The sequence below is a fragment of the Phytophthora ramorum genome (genome assembly GCF_020800215.1).
Source record: "Phytophthora ramorum isolate Pr-102 chromosome Unknown Phyram_PR-102_s0002, whole genome shotgun sequence".
NCBI classification, from domain to species: domain Eukaryota; phylum Oomycota; class Peronosporomycetes; order Peronosporales; family Peronosporaceae; genus Phytophthora; species Phytophthora ramorum.
Genome location: NW_027150648.1, coordinates 4,508,920 through 4,526,024, shown reverse-complemented (window position 1 = coordinate 4,526,024; position 17,105 = coordinate 4,508,920). Strand labels below are relative to the sequence as shown.

The 17,105-nt window shown below is 54.4% G+C and overlaps 5 protein-coding genes across 5 annotated transcripts; 3 read left to right on the top strand and 2 right to left on the bottom strand.

Annotated features, from left to right (window-relative positions):
* Positions 1–818: 818 nt before the first annotated feature.
* Positions 819–1,505, bottom strand: KRP23_2846 (uncharacterized protein; the record flags this gene model as incomplete). The annotated part of the gene is made up of 1 exon (XM_067887624.1): positions 819–1,505. One exon carries the CDS (start codon positions 1,503–1,505, stop codon positions 819–821), a length of 687 nt encoding a protein of 228 aa, XP_067750200.1.
* A 2,412-nt stretch (positions 1,506–3,917) lies between these two features.
* On the bottom strand, positions 3,918–4,523 carry KRP23_2845 (bZIP transcription factor 1; the record flags this gene model as incomplete). Its single annotated transcript, XM_067887623.1, has 1 exon — positions 3,918–4,523. The coding sequence occupies one exon, from the start codon at positions 4,521–4,523 to the stop codon at positions 3,918–3,920; it is 606 nt and encodes a 201-aa protein (XP_067750199.1).
* Positions 4,524–6,026: 1,503 nt separating this feature from the next.
* KRP23_2844 (uncharacterized protein) lies at positions 6,027–6,644 on the top strand (the record flags this gene model as incomplete). Its single annotated transcript, XM_067887622.1, has 1 exon — positions 6,027–6,644. The coding sequence occupies one exon, from the start codon at positions 6,027–6,029 to the stop codon at positions 6,642–6,644; it is 618 nt and encodes a 205-aa protein (XP_067750198.1).
* Positions 6,645–6,739: 95 nt separating this feature from the next.
* Positions 6,740–7,123, top strand: KRP23_2843 (uncharacterized protein; the record flags this gene model as incomplete). The annotated part of the gene is made up of 1 exon (XM_067887621.1): positions 6,740–7,123. The coding sequence occupies one exon, from the start codon at positions 6,740–6,742 to the stop codon at positions 7,121–7,123; it is 384 nt and encodes a 127-aa protein (XP_067750197.1).
* Positions 7,124–8,147: 1,024 nt separating this feature from the next.
* On the top strand, positions 8,148–8,537 carry KRP23_2842 (uncharacterized protein; the record flags this gene model as incomplete). The annotated part of the gene is made up of 1 exon (XM_067887620.1): positions 8,148–8,537. The coding sequence occupies one exon, from the start codon at positions 8,148–8,150 to the stop codon at positions 8,535–8,537; it is 390 nt and encodes a 129-aa protein (XP_067750196.1).
* Between the last annotated feature and the right edge of the window lie 8,568 nt (positions 8,538–17,105).

Sequence of the window (17,105 nt, the reverse complement as noted above, 5' to 3'; positions counted from 1 at the left end):
CAATACGTCACCAAACCACTCAGCAGCCTCTCCACCTGCTACACTCGAACAGCTCGAACCTGCTCGCGAACTACTGTCCAGTCCCAGCAACCACACTGGCAAGTCCGTCAACACGTACGAGGGCACCAGATACATCTCCATCCTCGCGTCGAAGGACCGTGACCGCTACTACGTCTACACGGGCCACGGCGACACGTTCAGTCTGCAGCTTGAGAACGGATCTGGCAATAGTCGTTCGGGCAGCGCGACCTGGTTCTCTCCTCGTGACGGTCAGTACTACGCGAGTTCGACGGTGAGCGTCCCTGCCAGTGGCAACGGAACTCGCGTGGACTTCACTCCTCCGTCGACCGGTGGCATCGACAACGATTGGCTTCTGGTGGTGGAGTTCTAGGTTTGCAATCTTAGACGTAATTACAGATGTGGCGAGCTCACAGCCTTCCTACAAACACTAACTGGATTGTTGCTAAAGTTGTTTCTTTGTGTGAAACAAATCTACCTTACACGTAGGTCTGTATTGTACTACGCAGTATTATTGTGCTTTGGAACCATGCATTAGTTATACCCTGGAAACGTCAAATTACCAGCCTGGAGATGTTTAGCAAATTCACCAGGAAGGGGGCCGGATACAGGGTTAGTTTGAGTGAAGGGTGTATTTGTTTGGAAGGAAGAATGCACGGCGATGTCCTTCTTCACAACTGTATTTAGTGGCATTGGATATGGCCCCCGAAACGCATATTTGGGCACGTTTATCCAGACCTAAGGACATCGGTTCTTGAGACAGGATCATGTGCTACATGTATCATTCCATTGCGTTCGACTTAGTTACGCAGGCTGCGCTCAGGCGGAGCCGTGGTCGGCGTTCCCCACGCCTGCGAGCCCGTGCTTGAGCCTTCAGTCGACGGAGCTTCAGTTGCCGGCGCTGATTCCGAAGTTCCCGATCCACCCGTCAGCGGGATGCACTCCTTGTACACTTGCCACGAGTAGTCGTTCTTGAGGAAACGGATGCCCAGCCAGTACCAACGAAGCGTGCACGTGCCCTTGCAGGACGAGTAGTCGACGGTGTAGTCCTTGCCAGGGAACTTCTCGTGACAGTTGTCGCCGTCGAGCACCATCGTGTCGTCAAGCCACACCTCGCACGGACCGTCGTGCGTGTATCCCGTGGAACGCATCGCGTTACCAGCCGGAATGGGCTGCGGGGTTCCCTTGGGGTCGGTAAAGCCGCAAGAGAAGTCGGCGCCGTCGGCCACATTGTACTTGGCGTTGTCCATGAAGTCACGCAGCGACTTGTAGCCGTTTTCGTCGCGCCACGACGCGAAGTCCTCCTGGGTCGTGAAGCCTTCGCTTTCGAGGAAAGCCAGCGGGTTGTACTTGGTGTCCTTGTCGTCGGTAGTCCATTGGGGTTCCGGCAGCAGCACAACCTGGTGAGCGTCGGCAGTAGGCGCCAGCAGCGCCATGCTGGACAGGACCGAAGCGACTGCGAGGGTTGGAACGATCGGATGAACCATTGCGAGCTGGGTTGGAATTCTTGCAACTGTCGGGCAAACGGCAAAATGGAAAAATGAACGCGGAGGTTGGCTATATGCACATGTAGAGTGGATCACCCCTGATGTGTGCCCCTGGATTCTACGTAGATCCAAAAGTGCGATTAGCACGGAAGTAGCAATGCGCAAGGTCGCTACAAATTTGCTAGAGCTGTACGTGCGAACAGTGCAATGCTCGGCTTAGAGCCGCTCTTACTGGCAAAAACGCCGCAGAAGCGAGGCACAGTACGCAGTCGTGGATGTTGAAAACAGGAAATAATACATGCGCGAATTGTTGTCAAAACTTCAACGTCGGGTCTACCGATTTGCTGTCATCATCACTCGGAACATTACGATGAATAATCAGTTCTCGTATACAATACGTACATATTTTAATTTTTTACATCCATTGATGATGATAAATGGCCTTCTACAGGTATTTACAGTACGTACAGATGATCTCCGAAATTGTAATTTCACGTACACATGTAGAAGCGGTCGCGAGTCCCGGAAGCGAGGACCGAGATGTATCGGGTGCCCTCGAGCGCGTTGATGGAGGCACCCGCTGGGGCTGGAAAGGAGATGGCGAGCAGGCTCAAGCTGCTCGAGAATCTTCGTCGAGAGGTTCTGCAGCGGTTGGGTGACGTACTGGGCCTGCGATGAACCAGAGGCGTTTTGGCCGGCCAAAGGGGAGTAGTTGTCGCTTTCACGCAGCAGGTCCTCTTGTGGCTCGTACATCTGCCACACGCTGTTGGAGCCGTAGGTAAAGTCAACCGCACCCGTAAACGCGCGGACACCACCTTAAAGTTGTCGTGCGCACCATCGTACCGATGCATGTGTACTGTAGTGGTTCTCGAGGTTGATAACGGGACGCGATATGGATAGGCTATCGGATGATCGATATGCGACCAAGACGTAGGCTGGACTGTTGCCAAGCTCTTTTACATGTATTGTGCGCCAATTTGGCGGGTGGACTGTTAATTTAGGCCAACTTCGAAGTAATTAAATCCATAAACAGGCAATTTGCCTTTATTTAGTGCTAATTACGCACTGAATTAAGGTAGCTCGCCGCATGAAGACAGTATAGAGCAAATCGCCAATCCGTCTCCGTATTTCGTCTCGATCGTCCAAGGTCTGCCTACCCATAATTAAACATAGGATTAACTGACGGAAGGCAGAATTAAGGATGGGACTAGAATTACGACAGAATTATCGTGGTAGAACTAATGAAAGGCAGAATGTATGAAGATCATCGAAAGATACACGATTACCTAAACAAAAGTAAGGCCGAAAGCATGACCGCAAACAGCACTGCTGTTACAGCAGAAGGGCGTCGGACAATTTCCATAGTTAAGCAAGCACCTTTGCTGAACGATATTGCAGCATTTTGCATTACACATTGTAATTTACAGTCTATTAACGAGAGGGTGGATATTTGACTTGACTTTGTATCGAGTTGGTCATTGGGAACAACTTCCGTACATATATCCGCCTGTAGAGTCTACACTGGCCACGGCGGCTCGTTCAGCCTCAAGCTTTGCAACAGATCGGAGAACTCGGACGCTGCTTGCTCGTTCTCTTCCCAACTCGACGGTGAGTGTCCATACGCGTGGAAATACCATGCGTGTGGACCTCACCCCTCCTTCAGGGCTGCAGTGTGCATGGTGCCTGCTGGAGTTTTAAGCAGTTTGGTATTTGAGCTAGCGCCTGCTTTGGATTTGAATATGCGCGATCACCGCTGATACATGCATGTATGAACAAGTTGCTTTCACGTGTTGCCAATACCACGCGCTGCATGTAACATTGAAACAAGCCTCGGCTGTGGTAATGGAGTGTTCATTCTCGCTGGATTGTGTGGTGGTGGTTATTAGCTCTAGTGGACACCAACGCCCATAACTCTACGAAAACGTTCATGCACGAACGACCCTGTTTTTGAGCCAGTAGAGCTGGATGAAAGCTTCTTGCAAGCGTGAAGACGCAACTAATGTCAGGTATTCGTTCTGATCCCAAGACCTCAATATATATACAGTACAATAAGCCCAGTCGCCTCTCATTGTGGCATGTTGGGTAGATCTCCCTACAACATACTCTGAAGTGATATGTGCATGCTGGAGTACGCGTGCCACGTCCTTGATACTTCCTAGCAGCCGAAGTAATGGTGAAACCAAGTCGATCTTGGGCTCTAGGCGTACGACGCGACCACTGGTACCGTCGAAGAGAAAGCGAAGCGAGCAATTGCAGTCGAGCCGTTGGCCCAAAAGCTGTCTAGTGAGCGACGACGCTTTCGATTTCCCTCTTTTTGGATTGGTGAGGTGAGGCAGGACGCACCTTAGTGTAAACTCTGTCACCGTCACACTGAGTACGGCAATGGCAGACACGACGCCCGTAGTCACAGCTTCAACTCGTGTGAGCTCGAGATGGGTGTCTTCGAAGTACAGCGAGTAGGCGTCTCCACTGGTCCATAAGCGCGTTGATACCACGCAGTTCACCCATTGCCACATCGTGCACGAATGACTTCTGCAGTAACTCCAGACTCTGGCGAGTGCTTGAATGCTTCATCATCTCCTCCACGCTTGCCAATCGCCAGGGGGATCGGAAGCCGTCTTCGAGTAGGCGGAATACCTCTCCGACGATAGTCCACGGACTTTGGTTTGATTTCCGCTCGAACTTGATGCTTCGTCGCTTCAGTTTCAAGCCTTGGATCTCCTCTTCAAGTCGCTGGTTTTGCTGGTGTAGTTGGCGCTTGCGGTTAAGCTGTTTGTTGCGATAGCGTGCCTGGTTCGCTCGGCATTGCTCACGTCGAAGGGCTTGCTTTTCCGTGAGACTCGACGCCTTCTCTTTCCCAGGTCTCGGGCTGGCTGCACTCGAGCCTTCCGTCAGCGTTGACTCCGATCGCTCTCGTGGCGTCGATTCGTCTGCTGACGATGTGGTGGTGCCGATGTCAGGCTCAATGACGCTGGGCGAAACGAGCGCGCTGACTTTCATTTTGCTGCACTTGTTCATGGGTGTCGTCGCCAAGCGTTTTAAAATGCTCTGGGGGCGAGCTTATCGACGAGAAAGAAAACTCGTAAATGACTTACGGCAGGCTGAACCCAGAGACAGACACGTTCACTGTGGACTCCACAATCATCGGGTGTCTGCACATCTGCAAAGCCAACCGGAGCTTCATCAGATCAAATGCTTGAACTGTATTGGTCGTCTAGAGAACCGGACGCATGCCCGGTCGACGACCTGGATGCCGCCGATCCTTCCTATAATAGTCAATATTCATTGATTGCGAGCGGCAAAGCTTCACAAACCCACGTCAACTACAACGACCCATGCAGGAGAGTTTGCAGACGCCGCAGCGTCATCCCTTCCACGGAGTCTCGGTATGAATCAAAGACTTGCAATGCCATACATGTATTGCATATGTACACGCATCACAATTTTCGTTAGTAAACCGCAAGGAAAAGTAGTTGTCCCCAGAGTTCTGTCACTGAGGCAGCCATGGACATGTTTCTCGTGCTGCTCACTCATCGTTCAGACGCGTCTCTTGTTTAAACGATCGGCATGGCCTCTTGGATAAGGTCCATCGTAGACGTGCTCAAAAGAGGGGAGGGGGGATGGTCTTCTATTTTGATGTTACAGCTTTGTAGTTTTGTTTTCCTTACTAGAAACCTGATATGCAGTACATGTAAGACGAGCAAGCAAATGTCCCTCTGCCAGATTGGCGCGGGAATGTCTGCTCCAAGGATCACCTCATTGTGAAGTGTGCATACACCAGCCACACTCTGGCCTCATGAGGCTCATGTACCTCGAAGATTCGCCAGGCTTTTTTGTTGTCTTGGGGCTGCACCAGTCCCAGTCCCGTTATTTCACCAGATGCATACATGTGTCGACGTTCTCAGCGTCGCGTTCGCATGGTTTCTTATCAGACAGACATCGTGATAGGGATCTTCGCTCATCCCTACAAACACAAACTACTTTCAACTACAGGCTCGAGGCACGCTGCGACCTGAAGAAGGGCGACAAAAACGCCTCTGTTACCAGCTCTGCTTTCAACCAAACGACGCAACAAGACGCTTAGTGACCAACCGATTTCGTGATACAACGTACAAGGCTCCAAGAATGAATCTCTCGCAACGAGAGGTTCGTGTGCTGTAAGTCCACAGAGACCGGTAGCCCCTCTAAAGTTTGCTAAAAGGTGCAGCGTAGCATCGTTTTACCGGTCGCACCTTAGCCTGCAAGAACAGCTCGTCAAGGTTAGGGCCGGGAGCACTTTGAGCTTGAAAGCACAGAACCCCCAACGACTAGCACAACGCGGTCAAAAGTCCAGACCTTTGAGCAGCACTGTACGCACAATACTATGTGAATAGTATTTTAATATTAAAATACATTATCAAGGCGTTACACTCTGTCCCATTTAGCATATTCAAATCGTCCAGACAATCCCAAGCACCCGCGCGCGTCCTCGTCGCCCCCGTCCCCGAGAAGAAGCGCCGACTGTCGCGTAATGATGGCACCATGCGTGACGATACGCTGCGCATTGTGGTGGAGGCGCTACGGAGCGAGAACCGGCAACTCCTGCAAGACCGAGACGTCCTGAAGGCAGGGAGAAAGGCGCTCGACGAGCGACTGGCGCAGGCCCAGCGCAGCCTGCGGGTCCTGGAGGACGACATGGGCCGCGTGTACCGCCAGAAGCAGAAGGACATGGAGACGCAGCGCCAAGAATGCGAGCAGAAGCTGCAGAGCCAGAATACGATCCTAGGACGTCCTGCAGAACGAGAGGGGTCTAAGGGTATGCATACCCCGGTACTTCAGGATAAGCGCACGGCCGAGGAAATGGACAGCTTTCTGCAGAGCTGCGAGCTCTGTCAGACGAGATTAGGACAGCTGAGTGGGACAGGGAGATGGAGACGCAGGAGGTCTCAGGCGTCCTGCAGGACGTCGTGGCTATACGCCAAGTTCAGCTCGAGTATGGACTCTGTGTCCGAGAAGACGATGAGGCTCGAGGAGCTCGAACAGGAGATGAAAGATACGAAGAGCGACGCGCAAGCTATGCAAGATCAGAGAGCGGGGCTTGAGAAGCAGGTTGCTCAACTACAGGAGAAGTTGGATCTGTCAGCAGCACGAAGCCGCTGAACAGGAAAATGTGAACGATGAACTAGCTACCGTACAGAAACAGTATTCGGAGCTGCAAGTGGTCGAAGTCTCAGCAGAAGAAGCTGGCAGGCAAGATGCAGTCGGAAATGACGGAGCTGAAGGCGCAAAACAAGGCCTTGAGGGAGCAGCGGGTCAAGAAGGAGCACCAAAGCGTCGGCCAACCGTCTAACGAAGGCGACAAGCAAAGCTCGGTTGGCGCTGATAATGCACTGGTGATTCAAACTGCGGAGAAAGAAGCTCTGCGGATGTTCGTTCAGCGCTATTACTCTGCTGCTGAAGACAAGTGCTGGAAGTTGCTCGAGAAGGTCAGCGAACTGGAGGCACAAAAGACATCGGCCCAAGAGCAGACCAAAGAGTCGTGCAACGTGCTGCTCATGTGCGCGCAAGTCGACACTTGTGATGAAGCTATCCGCGCCTCGTTGCTGGATGTCGTTGCTACTTTGGAAGGCCTGACCTGACGGGAAACTACAGCACGATGACGAACATCGCGCGTCCGTACATATTTAACGAGCTAGGAGCGTCTGTGCGCTGGGGCTTCACATTCCCTACAAAATCGCAGTATGTGCGCTGCTGAAGGCAACAAACCGTGCCAAGTCAAGCTGTGTTGACAAACATCCGGTCGCTGGGCAAGAAAGGCGGCGTTGACCGCGACGGCGAAATCCACGCAAGCAAAGTCGGGTCTCCAGCTCTCAGCACGGGCGTCGATGTTCGAAGACTAAGTCGTGTCTTCCAGTGTTGACATCCCGGATGGCATCGCTGATCTACATGTATGAGAATTCATGGATGATGGAGCAAGTCTCGACATGGGTCTGCGAACGTGTGGAGCTTTGAAGAATACGACCAGACGCCTAAAGGCTGAGAAGCGAATGTTGCGTCGAGATCTCGCGTGTAGTCGCCACGCCGGGAAGAATCTGGAATCTGACATGAAGAGGTTGTTTCGTCAGCGGCAGAAGGAATTACGTTGCGAACGGTGAGCGCAACGGGACATTTGAGCGCGAGAGGAAGCAATCACTGCTCGCGAACTAGCGTGCACAAAGTTGCAGCAAGACGTTGTGAGCCAAAGAAAAGGCTCAAGTCGAACTTGCACTTATACGTGCAAAACGAGGTGAAAGCTGTCGTACGATATTTGCTGGACCGTGTGGAGCTGTCGGCTAAAGAGGGCAACTGTGAAGCTGTGAAAGAAAACTTGGCGTGGTCGATTGCTCAGGGGTGTGATTATCGTCAGTGTGCTGCTTGGATGGAAGCGAGAGGCGCGGGGAATGGAGGCTTTCGTCGCCGCTGAGCAGCGATTGCTAAGCGAACAATTGAAGTCTTCGGCGACGCAGCCCACCAGCGGCTGCGGGAACAAGAGCGAGCTTCAGTTGATCTGAAAACTGCTTGCTCTCTTCTGCTGCAGGAAAGTGCCTGTAGGGCAACGTGCATCGCTGGTTTAACTCTAAACAATATGACACTACGAACGCGCAGATCGAGCAGACGACCAAGATGGAGGCCAAACGAGAAGAATGGGACCGCAGTGCTCGCCAACTGCAGCAGATGCACGAAGGAGTTCTGGCTGCGCATGCCAAGCTACAAGGCCAGCCCCAGACAGAAAACTCGCGGCTTCAGCAACAACTTCGTGAGGCTCAACTAGGCGAGTTGAGATGCCAACAACAGATTGGTGCAGCTCGGGTGACAGCGGAAAAGGCCAAGCGCCGACAAGAAGAGCTGGAGACGAAGCTGAAAGCGCTTCAAGACGAGCTTAAGGCTGTCAAACGTGATGTCGCTCCGCCACAGTTCCACGTCCCACTTTCAGCGAATTGTTCTCGTGTAGCGAAAGTCGAGCCCGAGAGCAGCGTGGGGCGTCTGCGCACCCTGCGAAAAGCAGTGTCGTGAAACGCTAACGTTAAATTCGATTAGCAAAACGCGAATGCTGCGAGTTGTTGAGCATGCAGTACTGTACTGCTCATACTCTCTCGTTTGGAAAGAGTCATATTTGGATGAAGTATCTGACAACAACGTACTACACGCGATTCCACCCCAGCCTAATGACCTGGTCCGTCACCGCATTCACCATTTAGCGAAACGGTACGAGTACCCGATCAACCAGTCGCTGTGGAGTGCACAATCTCATGAAAGAAGCAGTGAATCGCCGTGTTTATCAAGTGTTAGCTGGGATACGTCGTGGAGTGAAAAGAGAGTTGCGAGACGTCTTTCGTGTGCTCTAGACTACGGCAGGACGTTCGTTTTGAGAATCACCACCCCCAGCCGAGTCCCCCGCCCCCGCCCCAGCCACCGAGGCCACCCCAACCTCCGAGGCCACCTCCGAGACCACCGCCCCAGCCCCCGCCCCAGCCCAGCCCAGCCCCGTCCCCAGCCCATGCCTCCCCACGGACCACCCCAACCGAAATGCTCCTTGTTCTTGTCAGTAGGAGCGGACGCGTCCTTGGCCACTGCCGGAGCCGCCTCAGCCGGTGCTGCCAGTGCGCGCAAAGAAGGTTGCTGCTCGGCGGCGACGACGCTGGCGACAGCGATCACTGCCGCAGTGGTGGCAAGCGTGGAGAGCTTCATGGTGTCGAGATCGGTTATCCGTCAAAGGCCCCGGTGGTGGTGCTGCTGCTGCTGCTGGTGGTGGTGGTGGTGCTGCTGCTGCTGCTGCTGGTAGTGGTGTGTCCGTGGCGGTGAATTGCGTTGTGGTTGGCTGTAGTGTGATACATTGCAAGCGTCATTGTGTCGGCGGCTGGAAGTAAGATTTCGGAGAAATGCTGACAATGTATTGATGGCGCGCCGATGTATGCGCAGTAGTCGTATAGTTTGAGCAAAACCTAGGAAACACGCGGAAATATATTCTCGTAAGCCAAGCTAACTCGAGGCTGGCGACGTCAATTGCTTTTTCAACTGAAGTTTGACACTTTGTAGGAGTGGAATGTTGGGTATGGTTTCTTACTTTCGACGTCTACTGTCGTCGTCTACTTACATCGCCATTGCTGTAGTTGCTACTCAAAGAGAAGGAACCTACGGTTCTGCAGGAAGTTGGAAAATCGCTTTTGTAAACTTACTGGAGTTACCCTACCCCAGTCGAGCCCGACGCGGGGTACTTCGAAACGTATCCATCATACTAGGCCGTTGCCCATCGTTTTAGCGACTACGCGAAGTTTTGCGTGTTGTGAAGAGATCAAGTGTTAGCAGACTCATGTCACCGCTACGGAAGTGTTCGAGGACTCGACCATTCACGAAAACGGTACGAGTACCCGATCAACCAGTCGCTGTGGAGTGCACAATCTCATGAAAGAAGCAGTGAATCGCCGTGTTTATCAAGTGTTAGCTGGGATACGTCGTGGAGTGAAAAGAGAGTTGCGAGACGTCTTTCGTGTGCTCTAGACTACGGCAGGACGTTCGTTTTGAGAATCACCACCCCCAGCCGAGTCCCCCGCCCCCGCCCCAGCCACCGAGGCCACCCCAACCTCCGAGGCCACCTCCGAGACCACCGCCCCAGCCCCCCCGCCCCAGCCCCGTCCCCAGCCCATGCCTCCCCACGGACCACCCCAACCGAAATGCTCCTTGTTCTTGTCAGTAGGAGCGGACGCGTCCTTGGCCACTGCCGGAGCCGCCTCAGCCGGTGCTGCCAGTGCGCGCAAAGAAGGTTGCTGCTCGGCGGCGACGACGCTGGCGACAGCGATCACTGCCGCAGTGGTGGCAAGCGTGGAGAGCTTCATGGTGTCGAGATCGGTTATCCGTCAAAGGCCCCGGTGGTGGTGCTGCTGCTGCTGCTGGCTGGTGGTGGTGGTGCTGCTGCTGCTGCTGGTAGTGGTGTGTCCGTGGCGGTGAATTGCGTTGTGGTTGGCTGTAGTGTGATACATTGCAAGCGTCATTGTGTCGGCGGCTGGAAGTAAGATTTCGGAGAAATGCTGACAATGTATTGATGGCGCGCCGATGTATGCGCAGTAGTCGTATAGTTTGAGCAAAACCTAGGAAACACGCGGAAATATATTCTCGTAAGCCAAGCTAACTCGAGGCTGGCGACGTCAATTGCTTTTTCAACTGAAGTTTGACACTTTGTAGGAGTGGAATGTTGGGTATGGTTTCTTACTTTCGACGTCTACTGTCGTCGTCTACTTACATCGCCATTGCTGTAGTTGCTACTCAAAGAGAAGGAACCTACGGTTCTGCAGGAAGTTGGAAAATCGCTTTTGTAAACTTACTGGAGTTACCCTACCCCAGTCGAGCCCGACGCGGGGTACTTCGAAACGTATCCATCATACTAGGCCGTTGCCCATCGTTTTAGCGACTACGCGAAGTTTTGCGTGTTGTGAAGAGATCAAGTGTTAGCAGACTCATGTCACCGCTACGGAAGTGTTCGAGGACTCGACCATTCACGAAAACGGTACGAGTACCCGATCAACCAGTCGCTGTGGAGTGCACAATCTCATGAAAGAAGCAGTGAATCGCCGTGTTTATCAAGTGTTAGCTGGGATACGTCGTGGAGTGAAAAGAGAGTTGCGAGACGTCTTTCGTGTGCTCTAGACTACGGCAGGACGTTCGTTTTGAGAATCACCACCCCCAGCCGAGTCCCCCGCCCCCGCCCCAGCCACCGAGGCCACCCCAACCTCCGAGGCCACCTCCGAGACCACCGCCCCAGCCCCCGCCCCAGCCAGCCCCGTCCCCAGCCCATGCCTCCCCACGGACCACCCCAACCGAAATGCTCCTTGTTCTTGTCAGTAGGAGCGGACGCGTCCTTGGCCACTGCCGGAGCCGCCTCAGCCGGTGCTGCCAGTGCGCGCAAAGAAGGTTGCTGCTCGGCGGCGACGACGCTGGCGACAGCGATCACTGCCGCAGTGGTGGCAAGCGTGGAGAGCTTCATGGTGTCGAGATCGGTTATCCGTCAAAGGCCCCGGTGGTGGTGGTGCTGCTGCTGGTGGTGGTGGTGGTGGTGGTGGTGGTGCTGCTGCTGCTGGTAGTGGTGTGTCCGTGGCGGTGAATTGCGTTGTGGTTGGCTGTAGTGTGATACATTGCAAGCGTCATTGTGTCGGCGGCTGGAAGTAAGATTTCGGAGAAATGCTGACAATGTATTGATGGCGCGCCGATGTATGCGCAGTAGTCGTATAGTTTGAGCAAAACCTAGGAAACACGCGGAAATATATTCTCGTAAGCCAAGCTAACTCGAGGCTGGCGACGTCAATTGCTTTTTCAACTGAAGTTTGACACTTTGTAGGAGTGGAATGTTGGGTATGGTTTCTTACTTTCGACGTCTACTGTCGTCGTCTACTTACATCGCCATTGCTGTAGTTGCTACTCAAAGAGAAGGAACCTACGGTTCTGCAGGAAGTTGGAAAATCGCTTTTGTAAACTTACTGGAGTTACCCTACCCCAGTCGAGCCCGACGCGGGGTACTTCGAAACGTATCCATCATACTAGGCCGTTGCCCATCGTTTTAGCGACTACGCGAAGTTTTGCGTGTTGTGAAGAGATCAAGTGTTAGCAGACTCATGTCACCGCTACGGAAGTGTTCGAGGACTCGACCATTCACGAAAACGGTACGAGTACCCGATCAACCAGTCGCTGTGGAGTGCACAATCTCATGAAAGAAGCAGTGAATCGCCGTGTTTATCAAGTGTTAGCTGGGATACGTCGTGGAGTGAAAAGAGAGTTGCGAGACGTCTTTCGTGTGCTCTAGACTACGGCAGGACGTTCGTTTTGAGAATCACCACCCCCAGCCGAGTCCCCCGCCCCCGCCCCAGCCACCGAGGCCACCCCAACCTCCGAGGCCACCTCCGAGACCACCGCCCCAGCCCCCCCAGCCCCAGCCCCGTCCCCAGCCCATGCCTCCCCACGGACCACCCCAACCGAAATGCTCCTTGTTCTTGTCAGTAGGAGCGGACGCGTCCTTGGCCACTGCCGGAGCCGCCTCAGCCGGTGCTGCCAGTGCGCGCAAAGAAGGTTGCTGCTCGGCGGCGACGACGCTGGCGACAGCGATCACTGCCGCAGTGGTGGCAAGCGTGGAGAGCTTCATGGTGTCGAGATCGGTTATCCGTCAAAGGCCCCGGTGGTGGTGCTGCTGCTGCTGCTGGTGGTGGTGGTGGTGCTGCTGCTGCTGCTGCTGGTAGTGGTGTGTCCGTGGCGGTGAATTGCGTTGTGGTTGGCTGTAGTGTGATACATTGCAAGCGTCATTGTGTCGGCGGCTGGAAGTAAGATTTCGGAGAAATGCTGACAATGTATTGATGGCGCGCCGATGTATGCGCAGTAGTCGTATAGTTTGAGCAAAACCTAGGAAACACGCGGAAATATATTCTCGTAAGCCAAGCTAACTCGAGGCTGGCGACGTCAATTGCTTTTTCAACTGAAGTTTGACACTTTGTAGGAGTGGAATGTTGGGTATGGTTTCTTACTTTCGACGTCTACTGTCGTCGTCTACTTACATCGCCATTGCTGTAGTTGCTACTCAAAGAGAAGGAACCTACGGTTCTGCACATCCTCCGGCATAACGAGCGCCACTTCTCCGGAGTGCACCACCACGAAGACGTATTTTTGCGGTGGAGAGCTGAAGGGGACCCAATTTTCGCAGAGGACAATGTAGCGGACGCGTATAACTGGAAGGCTGACGTCAATGTGTTGACTGACTTCGAGAGTAAGGTGAACCTGAGCACAATCAATCGGCTAGCGGATGAGGAGAGAGTCAACGCGCTAATGATCAAAAGACTGGAAATGCGGCTGCGCCTCGACCTGGTACATGCCCGTCTTGGAGTTCCTACATTGGACAGCGTTGGGATTGAAGCGGACTGGGATGTCGTTCTCGCTGAAGAAGAGCAACACATTCACGCGGGTTATGGCATGGTCGGATATGTCTCCTCCCAATCTGAATCGGAAGGGGGAGGAACCACGGAGGCACCGTGCATGAAACGGGGTTACCTGAAGAGTGCCCGTCACTCTTCCGGGTTGGGTATATGGTGTACCCAACACCACTGACACGTGGTGGTGGCCCACAGCCACCCATACATAAAACATATAGGATAAACTATAGTTGACTTAGGAATTGTATTGCAAGACGATCTCTAGGTAACTAACTATAAATATATCAGTCTATAAACTACGTTGTCTAAGTCAACCGTTCCCCAAGACCGGGAACTAGTGAACCGTCGTTCACTTGGAGTTTGTATACTCCTAGCACTTCCTCGAGCGCAAGGTGCTGTGTGACTCCCGTCACACTTGGTAGCACTTGTAGTCAATCCTCGCCTACGCGGGTAAGATTGGACTACCTGAATCCTCTGTGGTCTCAAGCATTGAGCCACCATGGATCGCAGTGAGTTTCCTCACTTGAACGACTCGCAGTTCGAGTCCGTTCGGAAGATGGCGGGCATCTTCGGGATGGATGCCCTCCAGAGCTTGGCGGCAGCAACACCTGCCGAGCAGCTCGAGCGCGTAAGCGCTTTCGACACGTACGAGCAAGGGCTAATCGCCCATGTACGTGGGAGCCTACAGGCCCCTGTGGCTGAACGAAAACCAGTTCAGCCCAAGCCTTTGAGGCTGAAGGTTAACCCCTACGAAGGGAAGGAAGGGGAAAACCTTCACTTCTGGGTCCGAGAGGTCGAGCTCGCTACGGACGCGGCTCTCGTCTCGGACGAGCGACTCCGCGTCGCTTTTGCTCTCTCTCACCTTAGTGGTCGAGCAAAGAGCTGGGCGTATACGCGTGAAGCGACAACGCCTGGATGCTTTGCATCCTGGGCTCAGCTGTGTGAACAGCTTCGAGCCGCCTTCCTCCCGGCGAACTATGAGTATCGCCAGCGCTCACGCTTCCTTGCGTGCAAGCAAGGGAGACGTGAGCTGCACGAGTACATCCAGGAGATGCGGGAGCTCACCGCATCTCTGGTGGGAAACCCACTCCATGAACACATCAAGGTGACGGTGTTCATGGACGGCCTGCGAGTAGGCCCAGCGCGCACGCAGCTGTTTCGGGTGCAAGCAAGCACCCTGGAAGAAGCGATTCAAATCGCTCTTCAGGAGGAGTACAGCCATCGACAGGCTCGCACTCCTGCCACTGCGTGGCTTGGGGGCTCCACTCAGGGCGGGCCCCAAAGTAGAGGCCCCTTCAACGGTCCTGTGCCGATGGACCTGAGCCTTGCCGAACAGCACGACATTCGCTGTTTCGGCTGTGGCAAACTGGGGCACATGAAACGTGCGTGCCCCGCGGGAGGAACAACACGGCGGTTTCCTCCCAAGCCCTTTGGTCCTAGGGGTCGCTGGCAAAAGCCGCGACCCCGTGGCCAGGGGAACGCAGGGAACCAGTAGGGGCGGGGCGCCCTACTGGGGAAGATCTAAGTCTTCATGAGTGGTGCGCGGGTGGTGCGCACCATGAAGGCTTAGCCCCTGAGAGTCTCTGTACTCTCGAAGCGGAGAAGGGCAGCGGAGGGCTGCTTGTAGTACATGCAAGTGTACGGGGATACGATCATCCCATGAGAATTTTGATCGATTCTGGGGCGTCAAAGAACTTTGCACGCCGCCGGACGGTCGCTCGCAAGAGCGACCAGTTCACCGATGCTTTACGAGAAAGTAAAGGGAACGGGCATGTCCTAGTCAGACTGGCTGACGGGACTGTAGTGGAGGTGCCCAAGGTCTTTATGGACCTGTCCGTCAAGTTTGAGGACTTTAATTCCACTGAACGATTCCTCGTTCTTGATATGGACAAGTACGACTTGATCCTGGGCATGCCATGGCTTGAGAAGCATGAGCCCTGGATAGACTGGCGCGGCAAAGCCATCGGGGCTAGCCGGCCTGCTGCTACTGACAGAGCATTGGTGAGTCATGTTCCCACCTCTGTCAGCAGCCGGGCCTACCACCGGAGCCGAGTCGGAAATGACTCCGAAGAATTAGTTGCGGCAGGAGCCGCAACAGGTGTCATGACACCGTCCACCGCGGGCAACGGACCGCCACAGGCAATGCCGGTGGACAGGACGTCGAGTCCAGCGAGGGGAACTGCAATGCCAGCAGTACCCACCGCTCCTGACTATGGCACCGTACGGCCTTCGGCCTTATCGACGCCGGGGAAAGTCAACTCCCCAAGGGAAACGAGCCCACGTGAGACCAAGGAGGTCGAGACCGTGGCCAGGGTCGAGGTTGCTGGGAGCACCTCTGGTGTGGGTAACAATGTGCCACACGGAGTCGATGGAACTCCCGACTCCACCCTTGAGTCACCACCGGCTGTGGGTAACAAAGGACCATGCCGTGGTGGGCATCGACGACGTCGTCGCCGCCGTAAGCCGAGTCTGGTGAGACAGACTGGAGTCGCTACAAGCGACTCGGAGAGAGAGAACTCTCCTCAGGCACGGCCGGCCGAAGAATGCTATCACTTCTTCGACGGCGAGACCGGGTGTACGGTCAAGGTGGGCTCCACAACGTTGGCAGCCCTGCCTGAGGTGTCAGAGCTACTGAACCTCGAGGAAATGTCGATGGACGATTTCCTGGCACAACTGAAAGCCGAGGCAATCGCGGAGATGGTGCTCCTGAAGCCGGAGGCCTCTCCAGAAGAGCTGAGCTCCTCTTCCGTTATGGACAAGGATGTCCTGGACGAGCTTGGCAAGAAGCGCGCAACGCGCACGGGCTCTGCGATCCTCGAGAACCCCAAGGATCCAGTGTATCCTTTGGTGAAGGAGTTCTCGGACGTGGTGTCCAAGGACCCGCCGTCCCAACTCCCACCTGACCGAGGAGTTAGGCACGAGATTGATCTTGTGCCAGGCACAAAGTACTGTGTGACCAGGCAATGGCCACTGCCTCGCGAACAGTGCGAGGTCATTGATGCCTTCTTCGCCGCGAAGGCAAAGGCAGGCATGGTGCGTGAGTCGAAGTCTCCGCACTCGACGCCCACCTTCTGCGTTCGCAAGCCGAACGGGAAGTGGCGTCTGGTTCATGTTTATAACAAGCTGAACAGCGCAACGGTGCCCGCCCAGACACCCATTCCCCGCAAGGATGTGTTGTTGAACAACATGGCGGGCTGCGAGCTTTATAGCGCGCTGGATCTGGTGGATGGATACTACCAGATCCTGATGCGCGAGCGCGACATCCCGCTCACGGCGGTGAGCACCCCGAGCGGCATGCTCTGGGAGTGGCTAGTGATGCCACAGGGCCTATCAAATGCCCCAGCGACTTTCAATCGCTTGGTCACACAGTTGTTTAGACCCTTGCGTGCGTTCACGCAGACGTACTTTGACGATATCTTCGTCCATAGCCGTGCCGGGGAAGGCAAGACGGCTATCGAGGTGCATCTCGAGCACCTCCGTCGAGTGTTTATGGTCATGAGAGCAAACAAGCTCTATGCCAACATCGACAAGTGCGTCTTTGCGGCACAAGAGATCAAAGTTCTCGGCTGCTTCGTCAGCAGCGTCGGCGTTCGAGCCGACCCTGAGAAGGTCAAGGCCATTGCGGCCTGGCCCACACCACGATCCCAAAAGGATCTTCGCAAGTGGTTGGGTCTCG